This window comes from Ahaetulla prasina, chromosome 17, assembly GCF_028640845.1.
Source record: "Ahaetulla prasina isolate Xishuangbanna chromosome 17, ASM2864084v1, whole genome shotgun sequence".
Classification (NCBI taxonomy): domain Eukaryota; kingdom Metazoa; phylum Chordata; class Lepidosauria; order Squamata; family Colubridae; genus Ahaetulla; species Ahaetulla prasina.
Window position 1 is genome coordinate 675,930 of NC_080555.1, and position 19,446 is coordinate 695,375.

General features: G+C 56.0%; 2 protein-coding genes across 7 annotated transcripts; one reads left to right on the forward strand and one right to left on the reverse strand.

Annotated features, from left to right (window-relative positions):
• Positions 1 to 3: 3 nt before the first annotated feature.
• Positions 4 to 14,275, reverse strand: ZNF687 (zinc finger protein 687). Of its 2 annotated transcripts, none has more exons than XM_058159965.1 (9): positions 14,123 to 14,275; positions 6,146 to 8,412; positions 5,303 to 5,481; positions 4,949 to 5,125; positions 4,286 to 4,448; positions 3,838 to 4,179; positions 3,527 to 3,639; positions 3,273 to 3,414; positions 4 to 2,617 (listed from the first exon to the last, which is right to left on the reverse strand). In XM_058159965.1, exons 2-9 carry the CDS (start codon positions 8,390 to 8,392, stop codon positions 2,150 to 2,152), a joined length of 3,831 nt encoding a protein of 1,276 aa, XP_058015948.1. In that variant the 5' UTR covers positions 8,393 to 8,412; positions 14,123 to 14,275; the 3' UTR covers positions 4 to 2,149. The 2 variants fall into 2 exon arrangements, with proteins under 2 accessions (XP_058015948.1, XP_058015949.1); XM_058159966.1 differs by lacking the exon at positions 14,123 to 14,275 and adding an exon at positions 9,574 to 11,321.
• A 127-nt stretch (positions 14,276 to 14,402) lies between these two features.
• Positions 14,403 to 19,325, forward strand: LOC131186427 (uncharacterized). Of its 5 annotated transcripts, none has more exons than XM_058159988.1 (8): positions 14,403 to 14,563; positions 16,059 to 16,250; positions 16,572 to 16,640; positions 16,738 to 16,887; positions 17,348 to 17,467; positions 18,080 to 18,190; positions 18,419 to 18,536; positions 18,695 to 19,325. In XM_058159988.1, exons 3-8 carry the CDS (start codon positions 16,575 to 16,577, stop codon positions 18,721 to 18,723), a joined length of 594 nt encoding a protein of 197 aa, XP_058015971.1. In that variant the 5' UTR covers positions 14,403 to 14,563; positions 16,059 to 16,250; positions 16,572 to 16,574; the 3' UTR covers positions 18,724 to 19,325. The 5 variants fall into 5 exon arrangements, with proteins under 5 accessions (XP_058015971.1, XP_058015969.1, XP_058015972.1 ...); XM_058159986.1 differs by having other exon boundaries at positions 14,406 to 14,563; positions 16,059 to 16,235; XM_058159989.1 differs by having other exon boundaries at positions 14,414 to 14,545; positions 16,059 to 16,235.
• Positions 19,326 to 19,446: the final 121 nt, after the last annotated feature.

The window sequence follows — 19,446 nt, forward strand, 5'->3', positions numbered from 1 at the left end:
CCCTTTCTGAAAATGGAGTTTTATTTGTTGCCGCATGTTTTTTTTTCCCTTTTCTTTAAAAAACAAAACAAAAAACCACCTTGCGTTTCCTGCGAGAGGATTCCAGGGTACACGGGAGGAGGGATGGTTGTTTCCCCGACAGACCATGATTAAGGAAGCAGACTGGGTTAGCCCGAGGCACGCGTGGAATTTACTGGCCCAAACCTGGAGCTCTGCCACTGCAAAGGAACCGCAACCGGCTCAGAGGGAGACGCCTCTCGGTGTTTGGCCCCGGGGAGGGGGGGGGGGCAAGGGAAGCCACCATATGGAGGAAAGTCTGCAGGAGATTAAAGAGTTTCTGAGAGGCCCCCTTCCCCGGGCTCGGGGGGGGGGGGCGGTGGGGACAGGGAAACTCACCCCAGGGAGGCCTAAAGACCACCAGCCTCTGGCCTGCCAGAGCTGACCAGCGGCTCCCCGCCCAGAAGCCAAGAAAATTTCTTTTGCACAATTCCCTAATCCGGGAGCACTGATTTAACATGGACCGAAGCAAACGATAATAAAAACCTAATTTTAACCCATCTCTTTTCTTTTATAAAACCAAGGAGCAAAAGGGTCTTTCTGCTCTTTTGGGAAATAATCACTTAGCATCAATCACTCAACCTGTTTGCTTTCATTCGTATGTTTTTCTTTTCTTTTATGTTACATGATTGGTTCAAAAGACACGCGCTTCGTTAGTCTGCGTTAGTGACAACTCAATAATAATAATAATAATAATAAAAATAAACCAAACCAAACCCAGGAACTAAAAGGAACACAAATCAAGAGAGATCCCATCCCCCAAAAGGAAACGCCTTTTAAGACCAAAAATAAAAAAAAATAAAAAATCCCAACCCCCAAAAGTCATTTTTATGATTCCAGAGAATGTGAAGGCCTAAAGCATGGAAATGCGCCTTGTCTTGAACCCGCAGCCGTCGTCTCAAGTGTTCGGATAAAGAGATGGCTGTGCTGGAATTCCAGCATTTTCCAAAGGGCGGATCTGGCAAATACCGGATGGGAACATGGCTCCGGATTTTGGCTGAGCTGGAAGAGGAATGCTCGGAGGGGGGGGGGGTGTCAGGATGCGACTGGAAACTTGGGAGTTTTGGTGGGAAGAGTGAAGGGACGGAGGGAACAGACTAGAAATCTGGGGGGCAGACAAATAACATGATGGGGACACCCCAATGGGGAGCCCAAGGACTGAATTGAGGAGCAGCTGGGCTACCTGTGAAGAGGCCCTGCCCATTGGGAAAGACCCCGCCCTCCTCATTCACGGGAACCAATTTCTGTCTCCTGCCCCCGTCTGACCAGGTGTAGACGCGTCGCTCAGACCCCGCAAAATTTGGATTTTACAAGCAATGCGTTCGTTGCTAATCTGTTATTTTCCTAAGCACCAGCTGGCTCTTGAGGTATTTTGAGCTCCAAAGAAGGAACAGAGGGGACCGCGAGGCGAAGACCCACCCCCCCAATGCTGGGAGGGCACCATGCCAAGAGCAAGAAACCGGGGGGGGGGGGGGGAGGAAGCGCAGACCTCCAAACTCTGAGGCCTGGAATGGTTTGGAAAGAGAAAAAAACCTGGTTTGTCTTGGTTTTAAGCTAGCCATCATTTGCACAGGAGACGCCAAGCTGTCTTCCTCAACCCCCCCCCCACAAAAAAGCCCCCAATTTCTCTCTCTGGGAACCTCAGACAGGAAAGGAAAACTGGAGTGGTGACGGCCAAAGAACCTGCCTTTTGACGGGGAAGTCGCCCGCAAACACACGTGTCCTCTTCATGCATCATACTTCGACACCCATGTCGTCGTTCAGGCAGGACAGGATGGCGAGGGCTGAAGTCCAGACACCCCTCCTGACCTACTTTAGGGGAACCTTCCGGAGCGAGAATGGATTTAACGCTCAGAGCCTCCCTGCCACTGAAGCCCAGCACCCTTGGACCACGAGGGGCGTGAGAAAGGAGTGCGCGAGGGGCAGCCCAAGTCGGGCCCACAGCTGCCAGCCAAGGGAGACCGGGACTCCAGAGAGGCGGCCGCAGGACCGCAGCTGCTGGGACGATACATAAGGCGTCTCCATCACTCGAGCCACGGAAGGAGCCACGGGGGGGCACATCCCCCCTCTCTGACGTGGCTCCAAGGCCCGGCTAGTTCTCGGCCCCCCCTGTCTGTCGGGCCTTGATGAAGGCCATGCCATGGGTGCGGAAGTGAGTCTTCAGGTTGAGCTGGGTGTCGAAGGCTTTGCCGCAGACGGTGCAGGAGAGGCTGCCCTCGTTGGCCGAGGGGGAGCCTTCCTCGGGGGCCCCCCGGGGGACGCCGGCCTCCCCCTCGCCCCGCTTCTTCTTGTGGGTGATGAAGCGGTGGCGGTTGAGGGACACCTGAGAGGTGAAGCAGAGTCCGCACTCGTGGCACTGGTGGGCACTCTCGCCTGTCCGGTGGCGGGGGATGTGCTCCTGGAAGTCGGCCGCCGTGGGGGCCACGTAGCCGCACTTCCGGCAGTGGTAGGGGGAGCGCCGGCTGCCCTTGGGGGTCTTGGAGGGCGGGGTGGTGCTGTCCGGCTCTTCACTGCACGAGTCACCGTCGTCCGAGGAGAGCTTGCGTTTCCGGCTGGACCCCTGCAGGGCGAAGGAAGAGGGCGGCGTGACCGAGGCTGGAGGGGGGTGGGGCTGGAGGGATCCCCACCCAAGAGGCGTGGGGAGGGGGCAGCTCTCTCTCTCTCTCTCTCTCTGGCAGGACTGGAAATGCAGCCAAAGAGGCTAAACCTCCAGGAAGCAAATTCTACCTGAGTCAGGACAGGCCTTGACTTACAACCGTTCATTCGTATTCAGCTGACTTGTGTTCATGATGGCCACAGGGTCCTGGGGTCCCGGGATCCCCTCTTTGGCGACCACTGGACAAAGTCAATGGGGGAACCCAACTTGCTTAACAACCTTGTTGCTAAATGAACAGCTGCAGGGAATCCCTTAATGTCTGCCGCAAGAAACGTTGTAAAATAGAGCAAAACTCACCTAATAAATATTTCGCTTCACAACAGAAATCCTGGGCTCAATTGCGGTCGTAGGTCGAGGACTGCCTTTACGGGCCCCCTAACCACATTCTGACCGATTGAAAAGACCCTCCCCCCCACCTGCCTTTCTCAGCCTCCCCCGTTTTCAGACCCAAATCGGAGAGCCTGGGCCGTCTCTGCTAAGGCTGCTGATGTTCCTCTGAGTTCCTGCAGAGATTTTGGTCTGGGGCGGGGCGGGTTCCCTCTCCACACACCCCACATACCTGGGAGTTCCTGGAGCCCAAGCGGGTGGCGAGCACCTCCTGGCTCCGGTTGGCGTCGGTCACCTTGATCCCATGCCGCACCTGGATGTGTTTCTCCAGGATGAGCCGGCTGCTGAAAGTCCGTTTGCCCTCCGTGCAGTACCTGGGAGAAGAAGGGAGGGGTGGGTGGGAGGGAGGGAGGGGGAAGGGGAGCTTGGGGGGCAGCCTAGGAGACCCCGAGGCCCTCCCTGCCTGGGCAGAGGGCAGGCACCTACCTGCAGGGGTAGACCCTCTTGATGCCCTCGTGGTTCACCCGGATGTGCCTGCGCAGGCTGGGAGCGGAGCAGAAGGAGCGCTCGCACAGATGGCAGGGGAACTTCTTCACACACTGAAAAGGGGGGGGGAGAGATGCCAGGGTGAGGGATGACACCCACCCCCCCAAACTGGGTATGAACCTGGCTCAGTTGGCAGAACTCCCTGACTGGGAGGTTGCTCAGGTAAGAGGCGAATGTGGGGATGCCGCCCCAAGCCAGGTCCTTTGGCCCCACCCGGCTGAGGGTCTCCCCACTCCCCGCCCCCCCCTCACCTTCCCATGGACCTTCTTCATGTGCACCACGTACTCGTCCCTCTCGGGGAACCAGGAATGGCAGATGCCGCACGTCCATCCGTTGCTCCGCGACCGCCTGCCCATCTCCGCCTTGCGCTGGAAGCGGCCCCTTTTGCTCTTGCGCAGCTCGGGGGAGCTGGGGGGGTCGTCTTCCGAGGAGGAGGAGGAGGAAGAGGAGGAGGAGGAAGGCTTCGGGAGGGGCGGCGGGGGCTCCTCCTCAGCCGGACTCTGCTTGGGGGCAGCGGGGGTGGCGGGGGCCGGCTTCTGGACCGCTTCCTCCTTGGGCTTCTGCTGCTGCTGCTGCTGCTGCTGGTGGCTGTTCTGAGGGCCGGAGGGAGACGGAGGCAGTGGTCAGGCCCGGTCCAGCCGCCCTTCCCTGCCTCCCCCCCACCCCCACCCCCGGCTTCGGCCCGCACCCCCTCCTGACCTTCAGGTGCTCCAGCATGGTCCGCTTCTGGGCGAAGAGCAGAGGGCAGTCGGGGCACTTGAAGACGCTGACCCTCTGGTTGACCAGGTGCTGGTCGAAGTGGGAGGAGAGCAGCGGCTTGTGGGTGAAGACCGTGTCGCACATGGCGCACTTGTAGATCATTCTGGGCACAGACAGACGGGGGAGGGGGTCCTAAGAGGGGGGGTCTCCTTCCTGCCCTCAAGTGCCCCCACCCCTCCAACTGGGAGCCCCACCCCCAGCCCTGCCGGGACAGGCAGAGAGAGCCAAGGTGGCCTCTGATAAGAATGGAATAGGAATAAGAATAACAAGAGTAGAGTAGACGAGAATATAGAATAAGAAGAAATAATAATAATAGAAAATGGATAGGATAAGATAGGATAGGATAGAATAAAATAGATTTAAGAATAGAATAACGTAATGGAATAGAATAGAATGGAATGGAACGGAACAGAACGGAACGGAAGGGAATAGGATAACAGAGCTGGAAGGGACCTTAGAGGTCTTCTAGTCCAGCCCCCTGCTCAAGGCAGGAGACCCCATCCCATTCCAGGCAAGTGACCATCCGGTCTCTTCTGAGAAACCTCCATTGACGGAGCACCCACCACTTCTGGCGGCAACCTCTGTCCCGCAGCTCTATCTTACTTGGACTGCTGGTTGCTGAAGCCCGGGTGCTGGGTGTAGATGTGGCCGTGGGCGCTGGGGGCCGACTTGAAGGCCATGGGGCAGACGGGGCACTTGTGGAAGACCTCGCAGTGCGACGTCTGAATGTGGGACTTGATGGAGTTGACGCCGCCAAAGACAACCGAGCAGCTGGGACACCTGGGAGGAAGCGGGGAGAGCTTGTGGCTCAGGCCAGGCCCAAAAGCAGGAGTTTCGTTTTAGACCCCTGGCTGCCCTCCAAGCCCACTGGGGGCCAGGCAGGGAGAGGCGGAGGCCTCTTCTCGCTCCCCTGAAGGAGGGCAGGCGAGGGCAGCTCAGGATGCCACCCGATCCTACCTGTAGCCGATCCTCCGGGAGAAATGGAGGCAGGCGTCCTTCAGGTGGGCATCGAAGTTGGCCAGCAGGAAGTTCCCCCCGCACTCGGGGCAGACGTGGGGCGGCCGGTTCTTGTGCATGCGCTGGTGGGCGCTGAAGCTGCAACGGTTGGCCATGATCATCGGGCAGCTGTTGCACACCTGGAATGGGGGGGGAGGGGAAGCAGAAGGGGGGGGGCGTTTATCAATGAGAGAAAAGTGCCACTTTAGGATCGCCAACCCTCCTTCTCTTTCCCCAGAGTGAGGGGGGGGGGAGCTTCATCCCCACAGCTCAAATTCTGCCTGGGGGTTGCAGAAGAAGTTCAGAGATATGGGACCTTGCAGGCTGCAGGAGCGGTCCTCTCTTAGTGACCACCCTTGGGATCAGCCAGCATGGTTATTCAGCAAAATAGGGATTGCTAAGTGAAGCTGCGATTGTGTTTACGGCTTCCCTCTTCCTTGCGGACCTCAATGCAAGGACTGCCGACAAACTGACTTTCCCATAATAACCGTCTCTAAACAAAACAACCAGTAAGCGAGGACTACGCTGCGCTTCCACAAGAGGAGCCACCCACGGTGAATTTCCACCACCCAAAGCCCCTCCAAGGTAATCTAGGCTCCTTCAATGGGGCAGGAATAACAGGGTTATTGGGAGGGACCTTCGAGGTCTTCTAGTCCAACCCCCTGCTCCAACAGGAGACCCCTCCCATTCCAGACAAGGGGCCGTCCGGTCTCTTTCTGTAGGTGGACAGAAGGCCCAACCGCCCAGGGGACACCCAGGATTTCTGTCCAGCTGCCCCCCCCCCGTCCCCTTCCCCTCATTTACCGTGGAGGCGTTGCTTCCGGCCTGCTGGAAGTGGGCGGCCAGCCCAGCCTTGTCCTTGCACTGCTCCTTGCACTCCAGGCACTGGCAGGAGTTGATGGCCGCCAGCTGCTCGGTGCCGCCGCCGCCGCCCAGGGGCAGGACGGGCAGGTCTTGGCCGGTGCCTCCGTTGGCCACCCCGACATCCGTTGTGAGGCCGGCTGGGGAGGGAGCCTTGCTGGCCTGGCTGAGGGGGGCTGGGGAGACGAGCGGGGCCACGTCCGGCTGGCCGATCATCTGGTCGAGGGCGATGGGCCGCATGACCAGGTGGGAGCACTGCATGACCAGCCCCTTGTCCTTGTGCTCGCGGGCGTGGAGCAGCAGGCTGCACTTGTTGAAGAAGACCAGCCGCTTGGCGCAGTGGTTGCAGGTCACCTCCACCCGCAGGCTGCGACGGTCGTAGTGCCGGGCCAGGCTCTTCTCCAGGGCAAAGGCGTCGCCGCATTCCAGGCAGCGGTAGCCCAGGGGCGGGAGGGCCAGGCTGGACTCGGCGGGGGGCAGCAGGTTGGGCTTGTAGGGGGGAAGCAAATTCTTGCTGTTCAGGATCTTGTTGAAGGCCTCCACCAGGCTGGACTGGCTGCGGGAGATGACCGTGCCGGCCACGGGGGGCGAGGACTTCTGCGGCTGCATCACCACCACCGTGGTTCCGTTGACCTTCTGGCTGGCGGGCGGGGCGGGGCCCCCGCTCCTGACCTCGGGGGCCTTGGGGAGGGCCTGGGGCACCAGGCTGAGGATGCTCTTGGCCAAGGCCTTGCTGGGCAGCACCACGGCCTTCTGCTGGGCCACGCTGGCCGCCATCAGCATGGCGCTGCTGGCATTCTGGATGGTGGAGACGGGCAGCACCGTGCCCTTCAGCTTGGTGCCGTCGCCCAGCTGGACGCTGACCACCTTGGGGGCTTCCGCAGCCTTTCCCGGGCTGGCTGCCAGGGCCTTCCGGCTGGGGCTCTCCGGAGCGGCCTCTTCCTTCTGGGCGATGACGGCAGGGAGAAAGGTATCCCCGGCCGCAGGGGTCTCCGGGCCCCCCTGATCTGAGGACAACTTGGCAGCTCCTGGATTGGAGTCCGATGAGACCCTCGTCACCGTCCGGGTGATGCTTCCCGAGGACGTCTTGATGGTCTTGATCCTCACCTTGAGGGGCCGCGAGGAACCGGACGAGGGTGAACCAGGGCTCTGGTCCCCCCCATCCTCCTCCTCCTCCTCCTCCTCCCCACTGGAAGGGACTGGGGGGCACTGCAGTGGCTTTTCCACCGGCTCTTCTTTCAGGGACCCATTGCCGGGGGGCTTTGGGGAGGCCCGGGGCCCAGGACTGGCTCCCTTTTGTGGGGAGCCCTGGAAGAGCTGCTCCCGAGGGCTGGAGAGGGGGTGCTTGATGTCGGGCAGGTCTCCCTCCAGGTCCGCCTCGGAGCCAGGCCAGGGGACCCGCGGGGACGTCTCTGCGGAGTAGCAGGAAGAAGCGGACTTGGGCGGCCCCAACGGGCTGGAGCCCTGACAAGCCATCTCACAGTCCACCTCCTGCTTGATCACAGGAGGAGCCGGAAGAGGAGGAGCAGCCGGAGGAGGAGGAGGAGGAGGAGTCAGCGAGAGGCCCATCCCACCAGGAGGACCAGTTTCAAAGGCTGGAGGGAAGGCCTGAGGGGGTGAGGGTCCCAAGCTCTCTTCGATGGGTTCGGGGCCGTCCAGGGAGGGGGCGGCGGACAAGAGGGGCACTGGGGGGATGTGGGGGCCCTGCTCCTTCGCCTTGCATCCCCGTGGCTGGTCAATCAGGTCTGCCTCCCCGTCCTTGTCCGCCTCGGGGCTGAAGGGGGAGAAGAGATCCAGGCTCTTGGGGGCCTTCTCCTTCAGGGCCCAACACTCGCCGTTGGTGGGGGCCACAGCTTCCGCCGAGGAGACCGGGGAGGCGCGAGGCACCTCGGGAGCCGCAAAGCCGTTTTGCAGCAAGCGGGAGCCCCCCGGGTGGCCCCCGCTGTCCTTCAGCCGCCCGTCCGCCGCCTCCAGCTGCTCAGGGCAGACGGTGTTCTTCACAATGACGCTGACGGTGGTGATGTCCGCGTGCGGCAGGACGTGCTCGGGGGCGGCCGCCTCCACAGGGACGGGACGGACGGGAGCCTCAGCCTCCTCGTGGCCCGAATGGATGGCCTCGCTGGTGTCAATGTCGGGGATGTCGAAGGCTGCCAAGAGATCGTCGAAATCCGGGGTCTTCATGTCCCCCATGGCGAGGGGCTCGGAAGGCTCTGGAAGACAAGGGCCAGCGGTCAAATTGAGAGAGGGACACAACGGGGTCAAGGCTCCCCCACCCCCGGCTGCCCAGACGGCACCTCCCCACGAAGGCCAAAGAAGACACCAAAAGGCCCAAAAGCAGAGCTGATAATTGTCCTCGGAGGCGGAACACAAGGAGTCCTTGACTTACGGCTACTATGGAGCCCATTTCTGTTGCTCAGCGAGACAGCCATTAAGTGAGTTTTACCCCATTTTACGACGTTCCTTGCCACAGTTGCTAAGTGAATCACCGCAGCTGTTAAGTTAGGAACACGGTCATTAAGTGAACCCCGCTTCCCCCTTGACTCTGCTTGTCAGCAGGTCGCAAAAGGGGGATCCTGGGATGCTGTGGACATCTAGGGACCCAACAGAAGCCAGGACTGCCCTATAAGGGACCTTCAGCTGCAGTTTATGGGTTTGAACTCATTTGAACCAGGCTGCGGGCAGAAATCCCACCCGGCAACAGCCATCATCCCTTGGGGGGTCTGGGGGCCAGTGGGAGGGTATAAAGACTAGGGGCTCCAGTGGGTTGCTTGATTCTCCCCAGAGAAAAGGAAGGACACAGTCCCTGTATTGAGGCGTTGGCACTTCCTGGCAATTCCAGAGGTCAGAGGGGCAGCCTGGCATCTGACCTCCAGCTCTGCAAACAGGCTTGGAGGCAAAATAGCCCCCCTGGATCTGGCTGGGATGGTACTTCTCCTCCATACATTTATGCATTTAGAGGAAAAGGCAAAGGGAAAGGTTCCCCTCGCACGTATGTGCTAGTCGTTCCTGACTCTAGGGGGCGGTGCTCATCTCCATTTCTAAGCCGAAGAGCCAGCGCTGTCCGAAGACGTCTCCGTGCTCATGTGGCCGGCATGACTCAACGCTAAAGGCACACGGAATGCTGTTACCACTCACCAAAGGTGGTCCCTAATTTTTCTACTGGCATTTTTTACCTGCTTTCAAACTGCTAGGTTGGCAGAAGCTGGGACAAGGAACGGGAGCTCACCCCATTACACGGCAGCACTAGGGATTCAAACCGCCGACCCTTTCAATCGACAAGCTCAGCGTCTTAGCCACTGAGTCACCGCGCCCCTAGATTTAGAGGATACCTCACTCTTAACCACTCTAGGCAGCATCCCAGTTCGTGTCACCTTATTCCAGGCCAATCTCTTGAGGAATGCAGGACCCTCTTCCGCTCTTGAGAGGCGCCCGCCTGCCTGAGCCTCTGTGCAGCCAGGTGGCAGAACTGGTCTCCTTTCCTGCCAGGAGGGGAGAAGCAAGGGCAGCAGTGGCCAGGGAGGGTGCCGTTTCTCTCCCTCCACACTGGAGAGGGGAACCTACCGGATCACATCACTAACCTGACAAGGAGGCTCCCTACAGGACAGGAACCGGGGCGGGAGGCGAGCACAGGGGTGGCGAGGAAGAGGAGGGTGGTGACCGAGGGCCTTCGCCTCCTGCCAGGCCAGCAAGCCAGGTGCCGCCTGGGGAAGGAGGCAGGCGGGCGCAGTCCCTCTGCCCAGCCTCCCCAGCCAGCGCCAGCTGCAGAGGGAAGCCACGCGGAGGAAAACAAGCACCCGGCTCCCCCCCTGGGGCCGAGCCAGGGAGGGGAAGGCAGGGCTACCTTTCCCGCAGCTCTGCTCCTCTCCAGCCCAGGCGTGCCAGTCACGTCCCCCCCCACCTCCCCAAGGGCACCTGCCCTGCTCTGCCATCTGCTGATGCTAGAAAACCCGGAGTTAGGAGCAGCCGCCCCTTTGGAGCCCGGGGTGGAGGGCAGGAAGGCCCGACTGGGCTCTTGGCAAGAGAGAAAACCAGGGCTGGCTGGATAAGAGGAGGAAGGGAGGCCCATCGCCAGGCAGGGCCGCCAGGGCGAAGAAAAGGCTCCACCACACCAAGGGACCAGATGGGGAGACCCTTCGCTCACCCCATCCCCCTTCTCTGCCTCTGGTTGGAGGTCTAGGAGACGGATGCAGGGACCCCTCCTCAGAGGGAGAGGGAGGCCTGGTGTGGGTGTGTGTGTGAAGCTTCTGCTCCAAGGAAGGTTGGATAAACATGTGCCAACAACCCACTGCCACTCCAGGAGCAGCCCCAGGGCACACCTCATCCTCCAGCAGATTCTGTTGATCCACCAGATTCAAGCAAAGTTTCAGGCCCCAGAAGCTGAATGGCAGCCCCTGGCCAGGGCCCTCTGCCTGCAAGGAAAAGCCCAGGGGGAAGTTTGTGGCTGTGCTCCCTGCTAAGGAAGGACCAAGCCCTTTAAAGGTTTCTTCAGCAACGCTGGCAGGGGTCTCCTAGACGAGCCCCCCCCCCCCATTACGGGCCCTCCGACCTCTCCCACGGCGCCTCTGGTTCAGGAATCCCTTGAAACAGCTGAGCTACAGTTTCAGACTAAAAGCCAATTTGTCCACACCAAGTTATCCCACAGCTCCGTTTTCCCCAAACTCTGCTCAACATCTGACAGTCTCCACAATGGACAAAATCTACGGAGGTGACGCTCAAAGCTTCGCTGTGGCCGATCACTAGTCATCCCTGCACGCCAATCCCAAACAGACCGGTTTCCTAGGCCCAGCAGCCAAAACAAGAGTCACACCAGGGTACACAAACATCTTGTCTCAAACACCCCTGCTCACCTCCGCTCGGGGAGAGCCAGGCGAAACAGGACAGGAAGGAAAGCTTTCAGGGGGATTCCCCCACAGCAGATCTCTTAAATCCTAAAGGCTGGGCTTCCCCTGGGAGAGATTTAAATCCCTGTCAGTGAGGCTTAGTGTTTGAGGAAGGCACAGAAATTGATAGGGGGCCGTTCATTAGCTGCCAATCTATGGAAGGAACAGCTGGTTCTCCTGCCAGGGCATCGCACAGGGCACCCAACGGCCTGCGCTTGGGTGCCCTGATTCCTCCGGGCAAATGTGCAACACAGCTGGCCCCCCACTTGTCGGATCCCAAATTTTTTTTAAAAATGGACCCGTGTGATGGGAAATTAAATTGTTATGTCTTTGGGATTGGAAGTCTTAGCACACTGAAGTCTGTGTGTGTGTGTGTGTGTGTGTGTGTGTGTGTGTGTGTGTGTGTGTGTGTGAGAGAGAGAGAGAGAGAGAGAGAGAGAGAGAGAGAGGGAAGAAAAGTGGTTAGAAAGAAAGCCCCAATATTTATGGCCACCAATTTGGCACTGGGGTGCACAATAACACTGGGCCCCTATTCTCCTGCACCCCAGCCAAGGAGAACTGAAGAAATTTTGAGTTGAGGGTGGAAAATTAATTCACAGGATGAATGAGAAGGGCAGAAGCTGGGGAAAGAGGCAGGCCAGAGAAGCCCACCTGCTGACCAGGATCTTGCAAAGCCTGCTTGTATCTTAGCACCACCTTCTCTCTGCTTTTGACCTCTTCACACCCTACCTTGCAGTACATTCCGGGCAGGGGCCGAAACAAACACCAAGCGTGGATTTTCTAGCTGGAGACGTTATCCAAACACTCACCCCCCCTTCCCCGCCCTCCAAGGCAGGGGCAGATCACCCACTTTCACGCTCCCCTCTTTTCTTTCTCCAGCACAGGGTTCAAAAACCACCCTAGAAACAGGTTGGGCAAGAAGCTGTGGTTTGTGTTTTTTTCATGGAGTTTACTATTCCAGATGAATTAACGCCCACAGCAGCTGCCCACCCACGACCCGACCAAGCCATGTCTGGCAAGAGATTAAATTCCTGCCCATTTAAGAGAATTAAGACAGGACCATCTGCTAACTTAAAAGTACTAAGCAGGGAGGAGAAAGGGGAAGGAAAAAAAAGAAGACTCCAAGCTCACTCAAGGGGGAAGGGAGGTTAATTTTAATGAAAATACAATATTGATTGGCTGGAGGGACTCTTAAGCATAACAAACCCACAAGGCACATTATCACCTAGGGCAGAAAGGGCAGATGAATAGCAACAAGTGGCTTAAGTCATTCCTAGATGGCACCAATTCAAATGCAAACAGTAAGAAAGGCAGCATTAAAATCCAAAACTAGCATCTCAGGAAAAACACCAAACTTTCTGGCCAGCCCACCCACACTCCACCCCTTCCCCAATACTCTGATTCACAAGAAAATTCCCCCCCCCACCCCAGGAAGGAAGCCACAGGAAGTGGACACCACACTTCAAAAAACCCAATAATGCCCCAATGTGTGGCACTTTTAGCAAGAAGCCTCTTCTCTCCCTCTGAAAAAGCGCATATTATATTATATATTTAAAAAGGAAACGGTAAAGCCAATAGTTGGTTGGCTGTTTCTGCAACCTATAAATTTCTCAAGGATTAGAAGGACCCAGGGTGAAAATTAAAAAAAGAAAAATCTATTTTTAAAAAAATATTTAAACCTTCCTCTTCAAACCATGCAGCTTTTTCTGCTTTAATCAAATTCACACAAGGTGGGCCTTTATATACTTATGGCAAAGATCCCCCCCCCCAATGCATTCGGCACAGATCTGTAGGAGAGCCCAAGTTTTGTCCGCTGGACAGAAAAGAGCTGCACAGGATTTAGAAAGAAAGAAAGAAAACCAAGAACAAAAGTGAATTAAAGATAAATTCTCCCCATTGCAGGTTTGGGGAAAGGGGCTTCGTGTATTCTTTAACCACTTTTCCCCCCTGTCCCGAGTTTCATCGATAACACAAAGATATGAGCCGCCTCTCAAGAGAAATTTCCAGACTTCAAAAGTGCATAAAATAAAAAGTACATAAAATCCATCACCGCCCCCATTTAGATCCTGCACAAGATGACCTCGCATTGCCCAAAACTGATGCATCAATTCAATATTGCCAAGCACACTTTCCAACTCCCCAACCCAGGCAGATGATGATGCCCGTAATCTAGGCGCGCCTTTTGATTAATTTTGTTAAAAATTAAGGGGAAAAAGCTGAACAGGTCCAGGGCTGGTAAGGACTCACAGGGCGGGCGGGCAGGAAATTTGGAAGCTGTTGAAGTTACACCGGCAAACTGCTTTAAAATTGTGAAATATTAAAATGCTGGCATTGCCACAAAAAGAGCAGGAATAAGTCACCAGAGAAGATGCTGCATGTTAATGTTTTGGGGGAGGGGGATTTGCAGGACTCCCAAAACTCTTCATTTCCATTTATTCTGCTCTCTTAATGCGGGGGGGGGGGGAACCACAGGAAGCCCCCCCCATCTCCCTTAATTCTCATCCCTCTTAAGGGGGAAAGGGGAGAAGCCCCCAGGAAGCCCCCTTGAGCTCCTTCAAAGCTTCTCCTCTTTTTTTTTTTTAGGGTTGGGGTCTCCCCCAGATCTGCCCCCCCATGGAAAAATATCCACCCTTTTTTTGCATTAATGAAATTTTAGCCCAGTGTCATAATGGGGGAAGGGGGTCTTCCTGGTTTGGGGGGGGGGAAATCAGGGACACTGCAATTTTCAGCAGCCCCCCCTCCCTCCAGGTAGGCTTTATTTTGAGGGGGGGGCTGTATTTATTTTGGAAGTTCCCTTTAAAAAAAGGCACAGATGGGGGGGAGGGGAGCGGGCGAAGTTGATGGGATCTGGAGTCCAGGGGAAATGGGGTTTGTAGTCCTACCCCTCGAAGGCGGGGGTGGGGTTGCAGAGGCCTCCGGGCGGGGAGGGAGGGGGCTCCCCAGGGGGGAGACCCCCCACGCGGCTGCCCTGCCCCTCCCCCACGCTTGGAGGTCCCGGGGGAGGGGAAGAGAACCCCGAGGCGGCCCCACGGCCTCCTACCTGCGCGGGCCCAGCCTCCTCGGCAGCCCGGCGTGGAGGTTTCGCGGTCGGCGCGGCGCTTCTCCGACTGTTCCGAGGGCCTCCGCCTCCTCGGCCGCTTCCTGCTTCGCCCCCCTCCAGCGCTCGCGAATCGACATTGGAACGCTCGCCCGCCACTCCAGAGGCTTAGCGGGTTGCCATTGGTCGAGAGGGACGTCACTCAAGGGCGGGAGCAGGCGCTCCGGGTGGCTATAGGGTCAAGGGCCTTCGCTACAGAGGGATGCACCGCCCACTTCGACCTCAGTACTCATTGGAGGCGAGGGAGCAGAGGGGGCTGGCATGTTCCTGTCGCCTTGTGGATCTATTGGTTGGACGGCCTGCCTATCGACGCTCGGCACGCCTCATCCGCTGGCCGGGGGAGATCGGTTTGTGAGACCCAGCTGGGTAAATTCACTCGGCAGGGTGAGCTTCCCCCCAATGGTTTTATTGGCTAAGAGTGCCATAGTTGCCCAGGGACTTCTCGTCGCGATTGGCTCTTACGAACGTCACTCAGACTGACACCGAAGGTCGCTTTTCAATTGGTGATAATCCGCCTCAGGCGGGACATTCATTATATTGACTCATTGCTTGAGAACACAGCGACTGCAGCAGGTGTAACGAACCGCCTATTGGTGTTCGACTATGAAGGGGCGGGGCTTTGTCCTCGTGTTCCAATCATCCTATTGCGTATTATTCCCGTCATTCAAATAAATTGTCCGCCCTCAAAGGGCTTGAAAACATGAAAAACACCAACTCGCAAGGCATGATGGGAGGGAGAGGCCACGGAAGCCGCGCAAGGGCGACTGGGAGAAAATGACTCCGGCGCCTGAGGGAGAGCGCAAAGGATTGTGGGCGACATTGACCAACCTAGACTTCCGGCCAGGGGAAAATGTGCTTTTTTAAATAAAAAAACCCAATGAAACTGATTTGTGTTTAAAAAAAATAAAAATTTAAAAATTCTCTAGGCCAAGGCTCTCCAAACTTGGCAACTTTTAAGACTTGTGGACTTCAACTCCCAGAATTCCTCAGCCAGCTATTTTGGGGGATTCTGGGAGTTGAGAGGTCCACAAATCTTAAAAGTTGCCAAGTTTGAGAGCCTTGGCCTGGAGGAAGGAGGCCTGGTCAAAAAGTCGGCTTCCTTTCCACTCCAAGCCAAGGCTTATTGCATAAGCCAGCATGGAAAACCCTATCCAAGCCACTATTGCTCTTCCTGGCCTACCTCACAGGGGTATTGCTGAGAGATGGCTGGGAAAATCAGTGGAAAAAAGCTTTGCAGCAGATGACCTTTGCTCTTGCAACCCTAATCGCTTTTTCAGCTCTGCACACCAACCCTGCAAGGCAGATTTGCCCATGAGGACTAGAGCCCTGAGGAGGCCGGAGTCTCAGGCCCAGAGAAAAAGCGAGACCCTTGGCCTCCTGACTCTCCTTGTGCTTTGTTTCTCCACCTGCCTCATGCTAAGCCAGATCTTGATCTCCCTGGCCCGGCTTGCCATGCCGGTCCAGCCTGGAACAATCTTCCCTTTGTGCTCCATTGAGGCCAGGGTCTCAGTCTCCCCCTCCCCAAGGCCGGGCTTTGGATACTTTCCAAGGCCGCCGTGACGAGGCATTTTTCCTCGAAGGGAGAGTGGTGGCCTTGCTTGGGCCCAGTTGGGGTGAACGGCCAGCCCTGGGGCCTCCCTCTCAAAAGCGCCTTGTTCCCAATCTCAGATGGTGCAACCTGACCTGAACAAAATGAGAGAGAAACAGAGACGGGCCCTCCCGCCATCTTCTTGGACCCTGAAACAAAGGCCGCCTTCTTGCTTGCCTCTCTTCTCGCTTTTCTTGCAACAGGAGAGATGAAATGGATGGCTTTGTTTTTGGCTTGGACTTGGACTTCTCTCCTGCGCTGTTTTCAACCTTTTTTCCTTTCACCTTTTAGAAAGAAACACCTTATTCAATGGACATCGGATTGCAAAGGATGATGCAGCAATAGACTGAACCTCCCCGTTCTGCTCCTTGGCATGGACCTTGGCCAACAGTCACCAAAATAATACTTTTCGGAGTGTCGGAAGAGATAAAGCAATACCTCCAAAAAATTAGCAAGACTTTGAATTGCGTAAACTCAACTCTAGTAACTTACTTAAAAAAAAAGGGGGGGGGAAGTCAATATCCTACACCTAGCCTGGGTATCTCTGCATTTTCTCTAATAAAGGGACTTTCTTACCTGAGAGAAAAATACCTGTTTTCTAATCCTGCCTCATGACCTTCAAACTTACTGGGTGTCAGAGAGGCGCAGAAGGATTTCTAGCTCAGAGGATGCTGAGCTGGGAAATTTATAGAGGCGCATTGTTCGCCTCGGCTCCCAGCCAGGTGGGTGAGGCTTTGATGAGTCAAATGCTATAAAAGAGGCAATGTGACCCCTTTTTCCTTACCATCCGTGTGCTTCCCACAGGACATGGCCAATGAAGAGAAGCACCCCGATTCCTGGCCAGAAGGGCTGCACCCGAAGAGCCCTCCTTATGTAAGTGGGGTTCAAGGCATACGGACTGGGCGTTTGTGATCATTGACCTTGAGTTGTATCGTCTGTCTCTTTCTGAACTTCTCAATTGGTTCGACAGTCTCTCCACTCAGGACTGGAGCTCACCAAGACTCCCGCGGTCTCGAACCACAAGCTGGTGATCCTGACAGTGGGTGCCATCGCTGCTCTTTCCATCAGCATCGTTGGGATCCTCGTGGCGACTTTCCTGGGGCGAACCTCTTGTCTCCAGGTACCAAAAGGGAGGCGGCGGCTGGACTGTCTGTCTCTGAATGGAAGGGGCCGGAGCACAGAGCAGAGATGGCCAGGTTTACATTTCTGAGCCAGTCAGGTTAAAAGAGGGAGGTCACAGGCAGCATCTGGCCAGGAGCCAATGCAATCATAAAGCGTGATCACAACACAGCACCAACATAGGCAGCGATCGGAATATGCCAAAACTGCACGTCCTGTACTAATTTTGTGAAGGAGCACCAGAATAAAGGTGGGGATACTGCATCCCAGACACCCGATATTGGATCCATAAAAGTAAATAAACTGTGGGACATGTAGGCTGGGAATGAGATTGGGTAGGATTGTGTCCCGTGACACAGCTGGCATTTCAGATGCTCTGCTGGCAAAGTCCGGATGGAAGGCAGCCTTGAACCCAAATCTGACGGTCTCCCCACTTTCCTTTTCCCTTCCCCTGCTCAAAGAGAGGCGCCATTGCCTACCCTGCACAAGTCAACGTCCAAAACGAAGCATCCCTGCTCCTGGCTCTCAGCGAGCTCGACGAACAGGGCCTCTCGCCCGGCATTACCTGCGATTTGAGAAACGTGAGTCACGGCATCAAGCCGGAGCTTCGAGGGGTGACCTGGGCTGGTCTCTGCCTTTCCCCTCTTTTCTGGCGTAGCCTCGTTAGTTTAGCCAAAGGGTCCTGGAATCATTGAGCGTTTTCCCGTCACCATCTCCAGAGCAGGGAATTTAAAGCGCTTGCCAATATCCCTCATCATTTTGCTTGCGTTGCAAAACGGAGAGAGCCAGGACAGAGTATTCTTAATCAATCTCGGTTACAAATGTAAAATGTGTTTGCGTTTTACCCTTCTTTTAAAGCAACGATGTTTAAATAGCAAAACTCTCGGTGGAAGGAAAAGCCACTCTTGGTTTTCCAGGGAGTGGAGAGCCATGAAGGAAAGCTTCAGATGCACTTTTTGGTGAATGCATCGTCTCCCTTTGTCATTTTGCAGCTACAGAAATGGATTCCGCCCCCCCCCTCCCCAAGGCTGATCAGATTTAATTGAACGGTGGTGGGGTGTGTTGTTTGGATCCTGTTTTGCCCAGTGGGAGTAACGATCCCTCTAATGTGTAGGAGAGGAAAAAGAGGCGTTTAGTTGAAACTTAGGTGCAGGCAATGCCAACCCCTTGTCTATGGGCTGTTTTCTCTCCAGCGCTTGATGGTGTATCACGGCCAGCCGGAGGGGTGTGTGACCCGCAAAATGGACCCCTCTGAACTGCTGCCGTCCTGCCAAGAGCTGGAAAGTTTCTTCCAAGCTGTCCTGGTAATTCTCTCTGCTGCTTTGGGGCAAAGGGAAGGGGCAGGGGTGCAATTTATTCCCCTTACAGAGCAGACGCTCCCAGAGGCTCTGCCTAAAATGGTCCAGCCATCCAGCTTTGCTTCTTGCTCTTTCCCTTTTCTCTTTCTCTAGGGAAGCAGAGAAAGGGGGGGGGGGGCAAGGGAAGGAGGATGGGGTGATCCAAAGCCAAATCTGCTCTCAATTCCCTTGTAGAAAAACGTCACTCTGGGGATCACCGCGGAGGTACAGATGATGGGAACGGGGGCCCTGGGAGGCCTGGTCACTTTGCTGTGCAGCAACAAGCCAACATACCTGGTTGGAAGCTCAGCATGTAAGTTGCATGGATGGGTCAAGGTGGGCAAGAGGCCTCCCTCTGCATCCCAAACTGGGGTGTGTGTGTGGAATGCAAGGCCTAACATAACCCACCTTCCTTCCCTCATTCCAACAGAGCCAGACCCTCTTCTTCTTCTTCTTCACTTCTTTCCCCAGTGGCTTCTCCGAGAACCAGAGCTACTTAGGAAAGAGATCCCCTTATTCCTTCCTGCTAAAATCTTCCCTTGCCACGGAAGAGGCCACGAGACGGCTGCATGGCTGTGGAAGAAGACAAGCCACAAGCCACGAGACCGTCTTCCACCCCCCTCGCTGAATTTGTAGCACTTAATAAAGAAGAGAGAACGCGGAAGTCTTTGGTCTGGATAATTCAGTTCAGAAAAACCCTCTGCATTTCCAAAGTTCCCAACTCTTTTAAGAACACGGGAAGGACGGAGGGGGCCAGAAGCGTCTCATTCACAGCCACCAATCTTTAAAATGTTGAACTAAAAATAGGAGCCGGGGATGGTTGCAGCAAACTTAACAAAGCTTAATCACAGGCACTAGGGATTGTTCACCTCGTCGGACGCAATTCCAGGCACCTTCTGATGTTCCTGCAACCCACCATAGAGAGAGAGATACTCGCTGGTGTAAGTGATGCAGTGCTTTACAATCGGCAGTAATCATAGTTCTAGGAGAGGGCTGTTTCCATGTGTTGCTAGAATCCTCTCCGGGAGCATCTAACGGACAAAGATGCAGAAGCCTGGGGAGAAATAAGATCTGGATGGAGGCTTAGGAGTTGGGCATTCTCCAATTACACAGGGATGAATTTTCACTTTTTTCAGAGACAGGTTTACATACCACGTCCACTCCCCGCTCCCCCTCCCCCCGGGACACTTTAGGTGCCTGCTTCAAAGAAACACACCAGGTAC

Bases quoted from the DNA above. Each gene is read 5' to 3' on its own strand.
- ZNF687 (XM_058159965.1), bottom strand. From the start codon at position 8,392: ATGGGGGACATGAAGACCCCGGATTTCGACGATCTCTTGGCAGCCTTC. The intron at 4,449-4,948 runs GTAAGATAGAGC...GTCTGTGCCCAG, and splicing joins TTCAGCAACCAGCAGTCCAA to AATGATCTACAAGTGCGCCA. The intron at 3,640-3,837 runs GTGAGGGGGGGG...CCCCCTTTTCAG, and splicing joins TGAAGAAGGTCCATGGGAAG to TGTGTGAAGAAGTTCCCCTG.
- LOC131186427 (XM_058159984.1), top strand. From the start codon at position 16,379: ATGACCTTCAAACTTACTGGGTGTCAGAGAGGCGCAGAAGGATTTCTA. The intron at 16,641-16,737 runs GTAAGTGGGGTT...TTGGTTCGACAG, and splicing joins ACCCGAAGAGCCCTCCTTAT to TCTCTCCACTCAGGACTGGA. The intron at 18,537-18,694 runs GTAAGTTGCATG...TTCTTTCCCCAG, and splicing joins CCTGGTTGGAAGCTCAGCAT to TGGCTTCTCCGAGAACCAGA.